The 15,964-nt window shown below is 37.4% G+C and overlaps 7 protein-coding genes across 7 annotated transcripts; 4 read left to right on the top strand and 3 right to left on the bottom strand.

Moving 5' to 3' along the window:
- Positions 1-62: 62 nt before the first annotated feature.
- On the bottom strand, positions 63-801 carry EV154DRAFT_586454 (uncharacterized protein; the record flags this gene model as incomplete). Its single annotated transcript, XM_051606786.1, has 1 exon — positions 63-801. Exon 1 carries the CDS (start codon positions 777-779, stop codon positions 63-65), a length of 717 nt encoding a protein of 238 aa, XP_051458638.1. The 5' UTR covers positions 780-801.
- A 76-nt stretch (positions 802-877) lies between these two features.
- Positions 878-2,963, bottom strand: EV154DRAFT_562429 (uncharacterized protein; the record flags this gene model as incomplete). Its single annotated transcript, XM_051605724.1, has 11 exons — positions 878-1,217; positions 1,292-1,330; positions 1,391-1,472; positions 1,532-1,660; positions 1,729-1,847; positions 1,900-2,060; positions 2,150-2,225; positions 2,285-2,334; positions 2,406-2,476; positions 2,530-2,725; positions 2,781-2,963. The coding sequence occupies 11 exons, from the start codon at positions 2,961-2,963 to the stop codon at positions 878-880; spliced, it is 1,446 nt and encodes a 481-aa protein (XP_051458639.1).
- A 35-nt stretch (positions 2,964-2,998) lies between these two features.
- On the top strand, positions 2,999-4,031 carry EV154DRAFT_195023 (NUDIX hydrolase domain-like protein). Its single transcript, XM_051594305.1, has 2 exons — positions 2,999-3,461; positions 3,518-4,031. Exons 1-2 carry the CDS (start codon positions 3,099-3,101, stop codon positions 3,662-3,664), a joined length of 510 nt encoding a protein of 169 aa, XP_051458640.1. The 5' UTR covers positions 2,999-3,098; the 3' UTR covers positions 3,665-4,031.
- Positions 3,690-5,931, bottom strand: EV154DRAFT_194997 (asparagine synthase-domain-containing protein). The gene is made up of 7 exons (XM_051594304.1): positions 5,685-5,931; positions 5,442-5,620; positions 4,971-5,360; positions 4,747-4,916; positions 4,402-4,695; positions 4,036-4,336; positions 3,690-3,969 (listed from the first exon to the last, which is right to left on the bottom strand). Exons 1-7 carry the CDS (start codon positions 5,773-5,775, stop codon positions 3,898-3,900), a joined length of 1,497 nt encoding a protein of 498 aa, XP_051458641.1. The 5' UTR covers positions 5,776-5,931; the 3' UTR covers positions 3,690-3,897.
- EV154DRAFT_562432 (uncharacterized protein) lies at positions 5,881-7,852 on the top strand (the record flags this gene model as incomplete). Its single annotated transcript, XM_051605725.1, has 7 exons — positions 5,881-6,104; positions 6,166-6,231; positions 6,286-6,577; positions 6,653-6,891; positions 6,969-7,285; positions 7,381-7,601; positions 7,697-7,852. 7 exons carry the CDS (start codon positions 5,881-5,883, stop codon positions 7,850-7,852), a joined length of 1,515 nt encoding a protein of 504 aa, XP_051458642.1.
- A 464-nt stretch (positions 7,853-8,316) lies between these two features.
- Positions 8,317-10,377, top strand: EV154DRAFT_601754 (cytochrome P450). Its single transcript, XM_051607247.1, has 6 exons — positions 8,317-8,581; positions 8,641-8,854; positions 8,931-9,460; positions 9,519-9,767; positions 9,838-10,058; positions 10,114-10,377. Exons 1-6 carry the CDS (start codon positions 8,383-8,385, stop codon positions 10,312-10,314), a joined length of 1,614 nt encoding a protein of 537 aa, XP_051458643.1. The 5' UTR covers positions 8,317-8,382; the 3' UTR covers positions 10,315-10,377.
- A 333-nt stretch (positions 10,378-10,710) lies between these two features.
- Positions 10,711-12,346, top strand: EV154DRAFT_441653 (uncharacterized protein). Its single transcript, XM_051596960.1, has 2 exons — positions 10,711-10,904; positions 10,989-12,346. The coding sequence occupies exons 1-2, from the start codon at positions 10,750-10,752 to the stop codon at positions 12,250-12,252; spliced, it is 1,419 nt and encodes a 472-aa protein (XP_051458644.1). The 5' UTR covers positions 10,711-10,749; the 3' UTR covers positions 12,253-12,346.
- The last annotated feature ends 3,618 nt before the right edge of the window (positions 12,347-15,964 follow it).

The following is a 15,964-nucleotide window of genomic DNA, read 5'->3' on the forward strand; positions in this document are numbered from 1 at the left end:
AGGAGTAAAAAAAAAAGTTAATAAAGAAGGGTAAAATAGATATATATAAATATATACATATATTACATGGTGTACTTACAAATACTACCAACTACTGCACCAACAATTGTACCCGTCTTATTTCCAGATGAATTGTTGTTAGAGGGTGCAGCAGCTCGAGTCACACCTCCAATGACAGTAGGCGCGGCAGGTTCATCGTCCGAGTCTGTATCGGAATCATCTGTAGATTTGGTAGTGGTAGCCTTGTTTCCTGTGGTCGATTTGTTTGATTTATTAGAGCCTCCTGATGAAGTGGCCGATGCAGGTGTATTAGGTAGGACTGGCGTATTAGGTGTAGTATGTGCCGTAGGTGAATCTGTAGTAGCAGGAGGTGCTGGAGGAGGAGGTGGAGGTGGTGTTGAGGAATCTGTAGTTGGATCAGCTGGCTTTTGTGTTGTGGTAGGTGCTACTGCAGCCTTTTCAGTAGTGCTTGGGGGTGGTGGTGGAGGAGGAGGCGGTGGTGGTGGTGGTGCGGTTGTTGTTACAGCATGATGAGTTGTGGGTGGGGGAGCTTGTGACGTTGTAGCTGGAGGAGCAGCAGCAGTAGAAGATGGTTTAGAAGGAGCAGGCGATACTTCCTTTGAAGAGGCTGGAGATGAGGATGTATCTGAAGCTGATTTATCTCCTGCTCCCGTTATATGATCTATGGCATGAGTAACGCTACTTAATAATTGTGATTCGATACCATGGAATGCTTGGAATATTATGAGTGTAGCAAAGAGAATATAATAAAATCTCATTTTTTCATATAAACAAAGAAAAATAAAATATAAAAAAAAAATTACAAAAAGAAAAAGAAAAGCGTATTGAACATCCTGAACTAAATTTTTCAAGATTTTTATTTTTCTAATTTTGGTTTTTTCAAAAGCTCCTGTCTTTCTTCTTCTTTTTCTCGGTCTGTTTTACGAGGAATAAATGATTCACTTGCAATCGCAATTGATTTATCCAATTTGCGGTTTGGTTGAGAAATGACTTGCTTTGATCTGCCAATAATGGCAATATTTTTTGTGCTTGGGATTCTTAAATAGTCTTCCTCGCAAACATAACCAGCCTGATTCACGGCGATCTCTTTGACGTAATTAGTATAAGCTCGATATTTACCCAATGTTTCGGATTGAGGAAGTGATAATGATTTTGTGCCATCGAGACCATAGAAACAACAAGGAATTACTATGAATCTAATACACAATAAAAAATAAACTTTAATACATATCACCGTCTTAAAAACATATAAACTCTCAATCCTCCTTACTTGCAGTCCACTCCTGATTTTGAAGCAATGATTGGAATCCTGCATTCATAAACGATCATATTAATAAACCAGTCCTGATACTTATTTTCATTTTATTACCATGGTACTAGTTCGTCTGCATGGTTGCCAATTAACCATTCGGTATTCGGATAGCTAATTTGTGCTGGATAGAGTGCTTCCACTAGTACAAAATCAGTAAATCATCCCCTTTATGCTTTCTTCTTTTTTTTCTTTATTCACCTCTAAGCATATCCTTTTTATCTTTACATAAGGCGGGCCATATTTTACGATCGGCAATATCAATACCGTAACCTTCATAGCTTTCACTCACTAATAAAAAGGTCAATAAACCATTTCCACAACCTAACTCTACAAATGTTTGTTTTCTTTTTACAAGGTGACATGTTAAATTGAATGATTTACACAAAAAAAAAAACCATGCTTTCCAAACCTGTTTGTCTTAGCCTCTTCCTGTTTCCATAAACAAAGCAAATAACTGGCAATGGCCAGATCTTCAAAAACAAACTTTTTAGGGTCAGTTTTTTCAGTCCAATTACTAACACATAAATTAATTTACGGGTTTCTCTTTTTAAATAGTGGATACTCACGCTACTAGTTCCGGACCATATTTTGATTTGATATATTGATACATTGACTGATAGGTTTCTTTTGACACCAAGACGTCATGTTGGGCTTTTTTGGTATATCCCAGTCTTGTTTGGATACACCATTTGAACAATTTGTGTAGAATTGCTTTCAATGCATATTGCTAAAAATTAAAAATAACGAGAGAGAGAGAGCGCGCGCGTCGTTAAGACAAAATATAAACGTGGGAGAGAGGAAATGACATGAAATTACCATTTTTGGATCGGATACAGCTGCTTCAGAGGATTCACAAGGAATGATCTCTAATCTTAATGTCCCTTTTTCTTCACTGACGCCAAAAAAAGAAAGTTAATTACTTTTGCGATCATCCCTATTTGTTTATTTTACCTGAATTCCTCACTTAATCCTGAATCGTACACAAAACTATACGCCTTGACCTGTCAAAGGTAGAGGGTGATTGTATTAAAAAACTATCGTGCCTAATCATCTTTTTTCTTTTCGTATCTACCTTTGGATAATAAAAGGGTAATGTTGAACCTTCTGCTAGTAATGGTCTATAAATGACTCTTCCTTCCTTGTCTGTTACAATGTTAACAAAAAAAATCTTGATTCCCTCTTTCTCCTAATGTTACCATTTTCAAAATACTCGACTTGTTCAGTTAATACAGGATCCTTTGACTTGCGTTTAGGAATTAACTCCCGCACAATTGTCTCGATTGGTCCCTGAAAATCTCCCAGGTGATCGTCTGCGTCTATTTGAGTGGTTGATTTAATATCCGCCTTTTCAATGGGTGGAATGACAAGCTGTGGTTCTGTAGTCCAACGTCTCTAAATTGTTCCGTTAACTCAAAAACTCTTGTGAAACCATACAATTTAAAATTACAATGGTACCCCAAAAAGCGTCTCTTGCTACTGGCACGACTTGTTCTGCTACAATATACCAGTTGTCCTTGGTCGATGCTTTAGGCTCTTCAAAATGTAATGCGGGAGAAAATTGTTGAAACAAGGTTTGCGGATCCACTTCTGTTGTTTTCGTGTCCTTTTTACCCTTGGTGTTTTTTGACATTATAATAAAAAAAAAAGAATGCAGAACAAAAATGAAAAAGAAAAAAAAAAGCCACGATAATAATTTTATCTGGTAAAGTACTTGTTTGAACAACCGCCTTTTTTGTTATTCTTTTCAACCTTTTCAACCTTTTAAATGAGTCAAGCGCCGTTAGCAGAAATCTACCGCTCAGTATCTGGAATTATTGTACGTCGTTTACCCCTGAAAGAAACGGGTCTAAGTGGACTAGGCTTCAAAGATACCCGACGTAAACCCACCGAGAAACTTTATTTGTTGGTAAAAAAACCGCGCAAGAATCACGCTTGGCAGTTTCCTCAAGGCGGACAGGAAAAGAACGAAACAGCCGCTGAAGCAGCGTTACGTGAATTAAGAGAAGAATGTGGGTCAGACCTCAAGGTCAACCTTGTGGATAATTCGGCTATCGGTGTATACCAATACAAATTTCCTGCAAAGTTTGTTGCCAGTCGTAAGCGTAAAGATGGGTCGATTGGAGCCAAGGTAATTACAATCACTGGGTGATGCATGAAAGAGATAACTAATAGATTTCATTCCAGGTGTCTTTTTTCAGAGCTGACTGGATTTCGGGACAATGTCAACCGGATGGCGAAGAAATCATTGATTTTGCATGGTTAACTCAACAGGAATTAACAGAGTATATCGATGATGAATACAAGGAAGCCATCAAGCCATTTTTATTATAATAATTTATGTTGCCCCTTTTCAGATCGATTTTCTCCCGTCATTTTGGCAGTTTTGGCTCCAAATTGAATAGCTCTTTTCCAATTACGACTTGCGTTGATCAAACCTAGTCTTCTAGCCACATGTCGTAATAAAATCTTTTCTCCAATACCTCGATTATATCGTAAATCCATCTTTAATTCGATGGGTTGTCTGCATAACCAGTTTACAACATCCGTGCTTAAGAATGGAAACCTCACTTCTTTTCCATGATCTGACATGATACGATCATCCCGCCCCAAGTTTCGATTGGATATTCTGTCCACATCTAATTGTGTCTAAATTGATTTGATTACTATCAAATCCTTATTTCTAGAACAAAATAAGCCTTTACCTCCTGTATTAATTTCTCCCAGCTTCCTTGTCGGAATGCTTCACGATGTCTGGAATATCCTCCCAATTGTTCATCTGCACCTAATCCCGAAATAAGGACACGCGCATGGCTCTCGTATTCTTCCGAGCCATGAATCACACCTTTACCCCGGGATGCAAACCAGAATGCCATAGCAATACTCAAATCCATCACTGTATCTAACGGATACATACGGTCAATGATTCTTTGCTTATATTCCATCGCTTCTGGATAAGGTACGTTGATCTCTACAAAATTCCATGTTCTCTCTGGAGAAATCCGTCTATGTATTAAAGCATTTTTTAAAACAAGGCGACACAGATCATCCCCCATCCAAGTGAAGGTTACCTTAATTCTTCCACACCGGCTCTGCCAGTTAATCGATCTGGTGTATCGTAAATTGAGCGAACAGCTGGCTCCTCTATGACAGGCTTAATCTCTTCTTCCAGCTGTTTGTTCTTTTTATTCTTCTTTGCCTTGACTTTTTGTGATTTAGCCTTTTCGATACGAGGATTTTCAAAAGCGACGTTTAATAGATCAATAGATTCCGTCAAGGGCAAATGTTGATCGGCTAAAGCTGCTAAACAGATACAATCCAAACCGCCCGAGAATAAGATGGCTACTCTAGCCTGTCCCTTTGAACTATTTTTCATTTTAAATTCATTATCTTTAAGTTTTTCTCGTCTGACTTACTCTAAATAAGGAACATCGGCCACTCTATTTTTGACAGACTTGTTTAATTCAGATGTAAATTCCTTAATGGCTGTATTCATTGATTCGTCTATCTCCGGGTCTTCATCCTCGTTTTCTATAGATGCAAGGTTGGATGGTATTGTTTCATTGAGTCTAGGAAAAGGAAAAGTCTACGAAATATACAGGGTAAGCTATTAACCTCGGATAGCATTTATGTCGCTTACGAGGTTGCCATTTTGCAATGTTTCTAGTCTATCTTGAGGATCATGATAGGTCCAAGGATATAACTTTATGGATTTGTTACAAGCGACTAGTTCAGAACCCGTGCTTTGCAAATCAATACAGTAGATACCATGCGCAGGCACTTCTTCCCACTCCTGATCTGCCTTGGCGACCGAACTCAACATGAAGGCGTGCGTTTCTGATTTCTGCCATAATAAAGATCGACGGCCCAAACAATCTCGAGCAAACCAAACCTTGTTGGTGGCGGCCTTGTAAAAGACAAAGGCAAAAGGGCCTTCAATCGTTGAAAATAAGGAGAGTAATTCCACTTCTGACTCTGCCTTTTCCAACTGAGCCATCAAGACTTCCGTATCATTCTGTCCAAATCCTACCTATGCCACACACAAAATAGTAAGTTTCGATGTAACACAATTTTTTTTTTTTTTTTTTTTTTTTTTGGGTGTGTGCTTTACTTGGACACCACCAAAGATTTCACCGTTCCAACAAAGCACATCGCCTGTAGCAGGGTTAAATCGCGGTTGAGGAACAACTTCTGGACCACGTAAATGAAGTACAGTCGAAAAGAATTGTAACGTTAATTCCTCTTGATCGCAGGAACAATGCACTTGTTTCAAGTTTTGTGCATCAGGACCTGAAACAGTGGAATGTCAATACAAAAGTCGATCCCTTTCATTTATAGAATAAGTGCATTTTACCTCGTCTTGTATTCAATTCCTTTAGTATTTCCCACTCTTCTTCATTCACAGGTCTGTCTTTATTTGACAGGGAAAATAGAATGCCGCACATGGATGAACTTAGAGAGAGAGAAAAAAAAAAGAGTTGTCACCGAAAAAAAAAAAAGAAACCTGTGCCTTTCACTTTTTTCTTTTTCTACTTTAATAATTGCGATCCATGAGCGACTTCGAAGAAGAGTGTGATTTCCAGGCACCCATCAATGTACCAGTAGATATATACACCAGGAAAAGAAACCGATGTCAAATTGAAGACGATAAATACGTAGAAACTGAGCAAGATCTGACGGAAGTATCAACTTGCAGTTTATGTCAGACTTGTTGGACAAACAATGGTGCTCACGGCATTGTTGGTTTGAAATGCGGTCATGTATTTGGTAGAAGGTAATTTCAACTATTTATTCCCACTAAAAAAACAAGAGGGTGCTCACACGGATAAAAAAAGTTGCATAGTACAACATATGCGTGATGCCACAGCTCAGAAAACGCCTGCCAAATGCCCCACATGCGAGTAAGTCCTATCATTGAAATCATGCAAGAAGATGTTAACGTTTAAAGCACATAGCAATCCACTCGCCAAATCAGAACCTCGACGCATATGGCCCAATAAAGTGCTACCTTGTGATGAGACTGACTTAATCGATCTTCGAAAGCAACATGCCGAAGCCGATCTGATCATTCAGGGTTTAAAAGAAGCCAATGAAGCCATCCAGCTACAAATAGATAAGGCTATATTCGATCACTTAGTTTTACAAGCAGAAGACAGGTCCAATAGAATAATCAGTCCCAGTCAAATCATGCAAATGTCACAGCCTTCCATATTTGTGCATCAACGCTCATTTTCAAAGAAAAACGAGGTAAAAATAATAAAAAGGTACAAATATTTTACAGGCATATATCAAAAATAAACTCATATTTGAATATGTACATAGAAATACCGTGTCATGGATGTGGATCCAATGGGGGATAGAGCAGTGGTCTCTGTGTGGAAAGAGCAAAAATATGGAATTAGGAAAATGAACTTGTATGACATTACATCGACTGAATTTATACCAAATCATAGCGGCATAATCAAGGATTTAAAGTACAGTACGGAGGACATGGTGCTCTCCACTGGTCTTGATAAAACGCTGAAATTAACCTCATTACAATCAAACCAAGTAGTGTTAAGGTAAAATGAAAAGAATCTCTGCATTCTTTTTTTTTTTTTTTTTTGTACTCACGCAAAAAAAAAAAAAAAAAAACTAGTTATCAACTTGGTGCTCCCGGATGGTCTTGTGCTTCAAGTGAAGCAAATCCCAGTATCGTGTACTGTGGTCTCACAAGTAATACAGTTTTAGTTTTTGATATACGGAATACAAAGGAGTTTGTACACAAGTTAATCGAACCTTGTGTGCCGAAGATATTTTCTCCCATTCATTCAATTATGGAGGTCATGACAGAGGATGTGCCTTTGCTCCTGTGTTCAAATTTATCACATACTTATGGTTGGAACACAAGCACGGAGGAATATGAGTATGTGCCACTCCAACAATCAGTAGAATATGAAAACAACCTTACAGACCGTACGTTTCCTCTTTGTAATGACTTTTTTTTTTTGTATCACAAAAATAATAATCTTGCCTCAACCTATCTAACCAACCTACATATCCAAAAATAGAGTATAAAAGCTTTAGCATGGCAAACAGGGATGGATGCTTACTTTCTTCTCTGCGGAATAAGACTTCAACACGATATGAAGTAAGTCATTTTGATACTTCACTTCAATTGCAGTCAGATTGGCATTATGATGATATCAATCATAAACAAACTTCATTATCTCGGAACACACTTTTTAAAAGTGGTGAACAAACATTCATTTGTTTCTCAGATAATGATACGGTAAGCCAAAAAAAAAGAGAAAAAAAAAGAAAGTGTGTGATTTTTTATTTTATCTTGTTTTACTTATTTTGTTTCCTTGATAAAACGGTTGGCAGGTAAAAATAAGAGACAAAACAATGGAAGTGCAAAGGATTAAAGCAAAAGGACCGGTAGCAGACATCAAGTACATTGAAGAGGGACAAGTGCTGACTATTTTGACTGAAGATGAACTTTGTCTGTACAAATTTGCACCACCCGAAATAATCCAATGATAGAGCTTAGTTTTGTGAATAGAGTTTTATTTGATTGTTCTGAGTGTCATCACACACTTCTATTTCACATGTATATTCTTTGTGCACTGCTTCTGTCATGATAGGATCGACTGAAGAGAGACCTGTCAAGACCAAGAAAAAATTAAAATAAAAGTATAGCACATACAAGCAAAAACCATTCTTTTGTTCGATACTCTTATCAGTATACTGCTACAATGGATTGAAAGGAAGGGGCTGAAGTGGGAGCGGCGGTGAACCGATGGTTACACGTTGGTAGTTGTCTCCCCCCCCCCCCTGATTAAGGATAATTCAGACAAAAGGGATATTTGAACACAAAGTGATATTCTCCAATACCACGGTTTCCCTTCCGCAATTATGAGGAGTAACTAGCCTTATTAGAGCGGAATTCGTTTTTACAAATATAAGGGTCGTACACAATTATCCTATCACTCTTTTTCTTTGAACCCAAAAATACTTTTTATTCTCACTCTTTCTTTCTTTCTTTCTACTTTTTTTTCTTTACTTACATTATGGAGTATTATAATTTACTTTTGAAAAAGATTGAGCAGATCGAAAAGCCAGAGAAATATGGCCCTGTGCTTGGTGCCATTGCCGCAACAGGTCTTGCTGCTTATGTTGTCAAGCGTGTGCTTTCCAAGTCCAAGGATGATAAATTTGCCAAAGGTTTGGAAGCTATTCCTACTCCTAGAGGCGCCATTCCTTATCTCGGTAAGAAAATACTTAATCAAAAAAGCTAATATGCATTTATACTGATATTTATTCAAAAGGCCATATTCCTTATATGGGTGAAATGCCCGCCCACAAGATCACCAAATGGCATCAAGAGTTAGGCCCTATCATCAGAGTCAAGATGGGTGTTCAAGATTGGATTTTTGTCAGTGAGCCTCAAGTTGCTCATGAACTTTTTGCAACACAAGGTGCTGTGACATCAGGCCGTCCATATATTACTTTTGGTAATGGTATTAGTGGAGAAGGTGACAGGTAAAAAGCAAAGTTTCCATTAGGCATTTATTATTTTAGAAATTCATCTCCCGCTCTCCCCCTTTTTGATAATTAGAGGTATTGTGTTTACAGATTATGGTAAAAAGTGGAAGAACGCACGTACAGCTATTTTAAACATTCTTTCACCCAAGTCTGTTGCGGGATTTGACACTGTTTTACAACGTGAAGCAGACAACTGTATTCATCATTTGCTGGAACAAACAGATTTACACGGTAGCGTCAACCCTCTCATGTTTATGCGTTGCTCATCCATCAATGTTATTTTGGCTGCTGGTTACGGTCTCAAGGGCGTTTCTTCCCCCGAGGATCCTCGTTTCAAGGAAATCATTGAGGTTGTCGAACTCGGTCTTCACTACACTAGTGTTGTGGGTGATTTCAGTTCGTATTTCCCCATCTTGTCCTTCTTGGATGTCATTTTTAAAAAGGAGCAAAAGATGAGAGATTTTTTGCGTGATTTAAGTAACCCCTTGTTCAACAAGTTACTCAAGCAAGCCCGTGAAAGTGAGCAAGACAGTTTGGTAAAGAAGTTGGATTTGATCAAGGATGAATACGAGATTGATGAGAGAAACCTCAGAGTGATTATGAGTAAATTATCCCCTTCTATCACGCAAGATAATTCTCCTAACCACTTCTTTATTCGTAGGTGAGGTTTTGATTGCTGGTGGTGACACAGTGTCAATTACTACCAGTTGGACATTTGCCATCTTGGTGCACCACCCTGATGTTCAAAAGAAACTTGCCGATGAAGTCGATGCTTTTATCACTAAACATCAACGTACACCCAACTTTGAAGATCGTGCCGAATTCCCTTACTATAACGCCGTTCAAAAGGAAGCCATGCGCTACCGTCCTCCCGTCTACTTTGGTGTCCCTCGTAAATCCAACAGTGATGGTAAGTTTTATCAAAGTGTAAAAAAAAAAAGAGAAAAAAATAAACTAACAGGGCATGTGTGTTTAAAAAGTTGTGTACAAGAATTATATTATTCCTGAGGGAGCTACTATGGTAACCAATATCCATACTTTACATAACGACCCCAATACTTTCCCCGAACCCGACAAATTCATGCCCGAGCGTTTCATGAACGATACACGATCCATGTATACCTCTGGTAATGGTAATGTCAATGATCGTGATCACTTTGTCTTTGGTTGGGGTCGACGTATCTGCCCTGGTATCTACTTGGTAAGAGTATTTTGTGATGTATGTGTATCTGTGTACTAACTATGTTTAAATTTAGGCTGAGAATGAGCTTTTCAACTCCATCACACGTGTCATGGCTCAAACTCGTATTGAACCTCTTATTGGACCCAAGGGCGAAAAGATCTATCCCGACTTGAACGATTTCAAGGATGGCGGCAGTGTCTTATTGCCGGCTCCGTTCAAGATCCGTTTTGTCCGACGTGAGGATCGTGTTGTCATTGGAAGCAGTCAAACCTAAGGGACGTTAGAGAGTTTTTGGGGGGATTGATTTATCATATTAAAAAGCATATTTTATCATTTTAACATCCTGGATTTTTATGAAGACATTGTGGGGGTGGATGTGGGGGCTAAAATCTTTAAAAAGATATTTAAAAACTGTTGTTTGTATAAACATCATTGTAAACCAAAAAGTAATTATGCTTATTTTTTCCTCCCAGGACCATACACATATGACAAACCCCTTGCATGAAAAGATGAGTAATCAGCATTTGATTGGGTTATTCTGTAACTAATAAAAAAAAAGTCGCACAAAGTAAAGCAGAAACTCGGTTTAATCCAATAAAATACGACATCATGACGACAGGGAAAAAACATGTATTTAAGCAAACATAAATTGAGGATGGAAAAAATGGAAAAAAAATCAATCTCTTTCTTCTCTTACAATAAAAAAAAAATGTCAACTTTCAAACCGACGATACCTGCCAAGCCCGAGTCTTTCTCCATCATTGCACCTGGTGTTAGCCCTGAGGCTGCTTTATTATCGGATCACTTATTAAGCAAAAATCATAAAGAGTTTCATTGCTTCTTTAACGAAAAAAAGTTTCACAAGTAAGAGTTTAACACACATTTCTATTTTTTTCAAAAAAAAAAAAAAAAAAAAAAAAGCACGCCTTATTTATCACTTTCATTTAGCCATTTAATTCATCATCTTTTGGCTGCTTATTCACTTGGTGCCAGTAAAGAAAAAATCCAACAAATCTTTGATGAACACGCCAGTTATCAAAAACCTGCACCGCCCCTTCTAGCTATCACCTTAACCCGTGAGAACTATAAAGATTACCTTGGTCAAGCAGATGCTTATACCAGTTTCCTCCACTTCTTCCAGTCCGAAATTGAAAAAAACGGTCATATTGATACCATTCGTCGTTGGGTTTGGACAGGTGACATGCTGGCTCGTACTGTGGGTGGTGCTTACCATCCTTTAATTCATATCGGTTACAGTCTCGAATTTGATATCCCGGGTATCGCTGCTGAGGGGTTAGCCATGGCTGCATGCACAGAACCTTCCTTGGCCACACTGATTCCACTTCAACCCGAAATCCAAACAGCACTGTTACCAACACAAGCGCAAATGTATGCCGAAAATGCTACTTCCACTGCTCGGGGTTACATGACGCAGTTTGTCGATCAACTCTCCACACAATTAAACACGCGTCTGGGTATTGCTGAAAAGGTGGTTTCGCCTTCTGCTACACGTAGTATGGATACCAATGAAGTGCCTGGATTTTTGAAAGAAAATACCTTATTCCCCATTATCAATGCGATTCGTAAAGACCCCATCTTTGACGATGTTGTAAAGCCCACGGATATGGTACGATCCCAGATTATTTTAAAAAACAAGGTAGCTACAGACCGTATTCGAGAGTATGTAGATCAATGGCCATTGGAAGAAAACAGCAAGGATATTCAAACCAAGTTCAAGGACTTATATACGATGGTCGTCACTGCGTTAGGTTCTGCCGGTCTTCGCGCTAATCATGCTGTAAAAGTCGATTTTTTCATCATGCATGCTTTGACGTCTTCTGAATTTATCCATCAATATATTTCCAAAGTGGCTCCCTCCGAGGCTGTAAGTTTATTACGTGCTCATTTAGCTTCAACGTTGGTGTATTACATTGCAGGTGGAAGACCCGTATTGAATGTGGATGATTTACTCGCTTACAAGATCAAGGAACAAGGAAATAACCCTTGGTTGGGTGTGATGGATCAATCTTTGGATTGTATGGAACCTCATGTGATTAAAGTGGTACGTGCGTGCGCAGTGGGTCAGATTATTTATGGACCCCAACAAGACCCTCGCTTGAATGAAGTATGGCTCAAAGTGGCTCATATGGCCATCGAAAGCAAAGGTCAATGGGAATTCTCGGGTTTGGGATTTGAGGAAACTTGGAAATAGCTTGACTCGGAAGGAGTTATGTCATGTTGCGCATTTCTATAATATAATATTTGCCTAAATATCTTTAAAAATAAAAAGCATATATTCTCATTCTAATTACCATCAGTTTTTTGTTTTTTTTTTCTGGCACACAATTGAAGATGCACTCTACCAGACCAAAGACGAGCGGCACAAGATCATCATAAACAAAAACTAGTTTGCCGTTACCGCCATAGTAGATTGCGTTTGAGATGTTTTTCAACTTATGGATATGACACCGAGTCAAAAAAACACATGGATTTCTAAGAAAGTTTAGGGATGTCCTGCTTATTAACGGTCCTTGAAGATGGAAAACACGTAATAGATAAATATATTTAATAATTATGGTAAAAAATTCTGATTGGATTTACAAAAGACTTAGACGGTATGTACCTAGCGCATCTGAAGTTTATTTAATCCAGCTTGTTTCGTCGTTATAATAAGTACTATATTATAAAAGGTATTCTAATGAATACCATTCTTATTGTCTAGTGACACAATCCCAGTATATCACAAGACCTTACATTTAATCCAAGTTATTGTGTAACTGTGACATCTTACAACACATAAATGTTGATCAGGAATATGCAGCTCATAATCCCTTGACCGTAGTTAAGGTTTAAAGTTAATATGAAGATTATAAACATAAACGACGAACATACATTACATAAATGATACATTCTCTATTATGTGACCATAAAGTTATCGGTAGTTATACATAATACGGTATTATATTGATTTCAGAAGAAGTCATAGACCATGATTACTAGATGACGCATTGTATAAAAAAACGTTTCTACTTTATTTTATATATTTTTTTCCTTGAACCTTCAGGTTCATTTCAGCGGTTTATCTTATCTTTCTTATAATTTTCGCTCTTATTGAACCTTGATATCACTTCTGTTCCATCATCTAAAGTAATTTTTTCATACTTGGAGCTAATCGATCTATTAGCAGTATAGATTGTTGGACTTGTGATAATATTGGCAGGTAATGTGGGTGGATTGGTGGATGAAGGAAGTAATGTGCCTGCTACCCAGTCTGGATTACATAATTTACCATTTAATTCAACTTTGTCAGAACATTGGAATACATCTCCAAGTAATCGTTGCTTTGAAAACGGTAAAATTTGAAAAAAGTGAAAAGTGTCGTGTACGTTCCCAGTGATAACTGCTGATTGTAGAATGCTTCATTTGACAAGTTTGCAAATTTACCACAATTTATCTTCAACTGCATTAACTGACGAAACCACGAGACCAAGTCATTTGAAAACGTATTCAAATTATTTGGGAGGGAGAGATCAAGTCAGACTGTAAATAGCTGTGACCAGACTGTAAATAGCTGCGATTGGACTATAAATAGCAGTATTAACAAGTGTATTTACATACAAACCAGGGCCAACTAACTACAAATAGCAAATATTTGCCTGTATTCCGAACAACTGCATACCATGGATTTCAACAAACTTTTAACCTTTAAGATTTCCTGAATTAATCATGTCATCAAGAGTGCATTTGCACTCAGCAGCAAGTTTGAATTGCCTGATAAAGTTTAGCATTATCAACAGCTACCTTGGCAGCTTCAGTGTGACATGTATCAACAATTTTTGGCAATTTACACACAATTCTTCCGTCTACTTTGCAACCGATTGTATGTTGCTTGTTGTTGTTTTTATGGCATTTGACAGCAGTGGTGGTTTCAGCTACAGTTTCACCCCATTTAATAGATAATTTCTTGTCGTTGCCAAATAAAAGTTCAAGAACTTGACTCCAAAGACAAGTAATATGCTTCTTCGTAATTATGACATTTCAACTCCTAAATAAATAAGTATTAATAATAATACTAATAATAATAAAAAAGGAGTAAAAAGCAAAGGAAAGAAGGGCTACCTTTATGATTTTTTTTCAATTTTAACAATGTGTCATCAGATAATTTTTACAAATGCTTATGAACATTTGATTTAAGATGACGGTTCAAATAATTCCACTGGCTACTTGTAAAAAATTTTCTTTGCCCAGTCTCTTTTTGGTTGCTGAGATCGAGTATTCCATTCAAACAAAATCCACAAAGAGCTTGTTCTTCAGTAGAAAATAATTGATATTTTACAAATAGTCTTTTTCCATACGACTTAAGTATAGAGCTTATGGATCTCTTGTTTCAAATTCTACCGATTTCCAAAGCAGTTATCACTGGGAAGGGACGCGACACTTTTCCCTTAAAGAAAACAATACCATCGCCTTTTACAACATCCTATTGATACATATATATGTCATCATATCAGTTTAATATATGAAAAGTACATGTATCTCGTACATTATTTACTTGTGATGGAGGGAAATTTGATGTATGTGCACTCCTTGAAGATGAAGCTTTGTTTTTCTCAAACAATTTTTGCAATTTTGCGTAGTACTGCTGGCGATCGTTGTAAAGTAACCAAAATTCATTAACCTCTTGTGAACGTATTATCTACATGAAAGGAAAGTTAAATATCAAATGAACCGACTTTACTATCCAAATCAAGTTAATATTACAGGCGCATTGTTGTCGATTTGTTCTTTCAACCAGTTTGTTGTTAATATATCTGCGGCATCAACATCAAAAAGTGAGTCTTGTAGATCCTTTTTGAATTTCATTGCAACTTGGTCTCTGGACATCCCTTTGCAAAAGTTTTTATAATAGAAAGAATATTCAAATTCATTTCTAGATTTTCTTATATATAGTATAGAGCTTGGGTAGGAGTGAACGTGGGCTGTCATTTTGTAGAGTAAAGTAAAGAAAAACGCGTCCCGATTCTTGAAACATGCATATACTTTTCAGACATTCAGATTACCCGGAGCTTGCTCCCGGAAATGTCTAGGTCCACTTACAGGAATTCTGTCCAGAAGACCAGCAGGCCAGTATGTTTGCATCTATTTAAAATGTATCCCTGCTATTCACAGTTCGTGAGTTCCAGAAACTCAAGAACTCTGCCTAGGAGATCGCCCACCTATAGCAAAGACTAGCCGCAGCTGCAATATCACAATATATCTTTTCAAATTAACTTCTTTTCAAAGAAACAAGAGTCACTATTAAACTAACCTTTTTACGTGATCAGGTACTTTCATACGATAAAAGAAGTATGTTAAGGGAAAAGAAAAGGATAAGAATAACGTGTGTGAACCAGCTTTATTAATATATAAACAAGCTTATGTCAGGATGATTTCATTTGTCTATTTTATCAGCCATAATGTTTGAGCCTTTACTTAAAATAGAAACATTGGCAAAACCCCCCAAGCAAGTCAGAGTTTGGTAATTGTCTATCTGCGTTCCAGTAGTAGCTTGTAATGACAGCGAAGCAGATTTTATGGAAAACAGAAATCGATCATCCCATGAAGTTTAGATGATATGGCATGTCAATCGACGTGTAGACCATCGCGTGATTCTAAAAAATACGTTTATTTGAAAAAAAAAATACGTTTGAAAAAATACGGAGTTCTAGACATTTCCGGTAAAAGTGGAAACTGAAAATTGAAGAAGAAAACTCTGAACAAAGTACTGTTCTTTACATAATACAGTGCATATACGGCGTTACTTTTATTGACGCACCTATTCCACCCACCCAAATGAATACTGTATATTAATATCTTTTTGTTTTAAAACAATATCACCAAGGCCGATTTGTACTCACAGTGGTAATAACCAAAAAATAAACCGA

The sequence above is a fragment of the Mucor mucedo genome (genome assembly GCF_025094135.1).
Source record: "Mucor mucedo strain NRRL 3635 chromosome Unknown EV154scaffold_35, whole genome shotgun sequence".
NCBI lineage: Eukaryota > Fungi > Mucoromycota > Mucoromycetes > Mucorales > Mucoraceae > Mucor > Mucor mucedo.

What these genes read in the sequence shown, in the direction of transcription:
- EV154DRAFT_195023 (XM_051594305.1), top strand. Translation starts at nt 3,099, where the DNA reads ATGAGTCAAGCGCCGTTAGCAGAAATCTACCGCTCAGTATCTGGAATT. An exon ending in ATGGGTCGATTGGAGCCAAG is followed by an intron (nt 3,462 to 3,517) that starts GTAATTACAATC and finishes ATTTCATTCCAG; the next exon opens with GTGTCTTTTTTCAGAGCTGA.
- EV154DRAFT_194997 (XM_051594304.1), bottom strand. Translation starts at nt 5,775, where the DNA reads ATGTGCGGCATTCTATTTTCCCTGTCAAATAAAGACAGACCTGTGAAT. An exon ending in GCCGATGTTCCTTATTTAGA is followed by an intron (nt 4,696 to 4,746) that starts GTAAGTCAGACG and finishes AATGAAAAATAG; the next exon opens with TTCAAAGGGACAGGCTAGAG. An exon ending in GCCGGTGTGGAAGAATTAAG is followed by an intron (nt 4,337 to 4,401) that starts GTAACCTTCACT and finishes TTTAATACATAG; the next exon opens with ACGGATTTCTCCAGAGAGAA.
- EV154DRAFT_601754 (XM_051607247.1), top strand. Translation starts at nt 8,383, where the DNA reads ATGGAGTATTATAATTTACTTTTGAAAAAGATTGAGCAGATCGAAAAG. An exon ending in ATTAGTGGAGAAGGTGACAG is followed by an intron (nt 8,855 to 8,930) that starts GTAAAAAGCAAA and finishes TTTGATAATTAG; the next exon opens with AGGTATTGTGTTTACAGATT. An exon ending in TCTGCCCTGGTATCTACTTG is followed by an intron (nt 10,059 to 10,113) that starts GTAAGAGTATTT and finishes GTTTAAATTTAG; the next exon opens with GCTGAGAATGAGCTTTTCAA.
- EV154DRAFT_441653 (XM_051596960.1), top strand. Translation starts at nt 10,750, where the DNA reads ATGTCAACTTTCAAACCGACGATACCTGCCAAGCCCGAGTCTTTCTCC. An exon ending in AACGAAAAAAAGTTTCACAA is followed by an intron (nt 10,905 to 10,988) that starts GTAAGAGTTTAA and finishes ACTTTCATTTAG; the next exon opens with CCATTTAATTCATCATCTTT.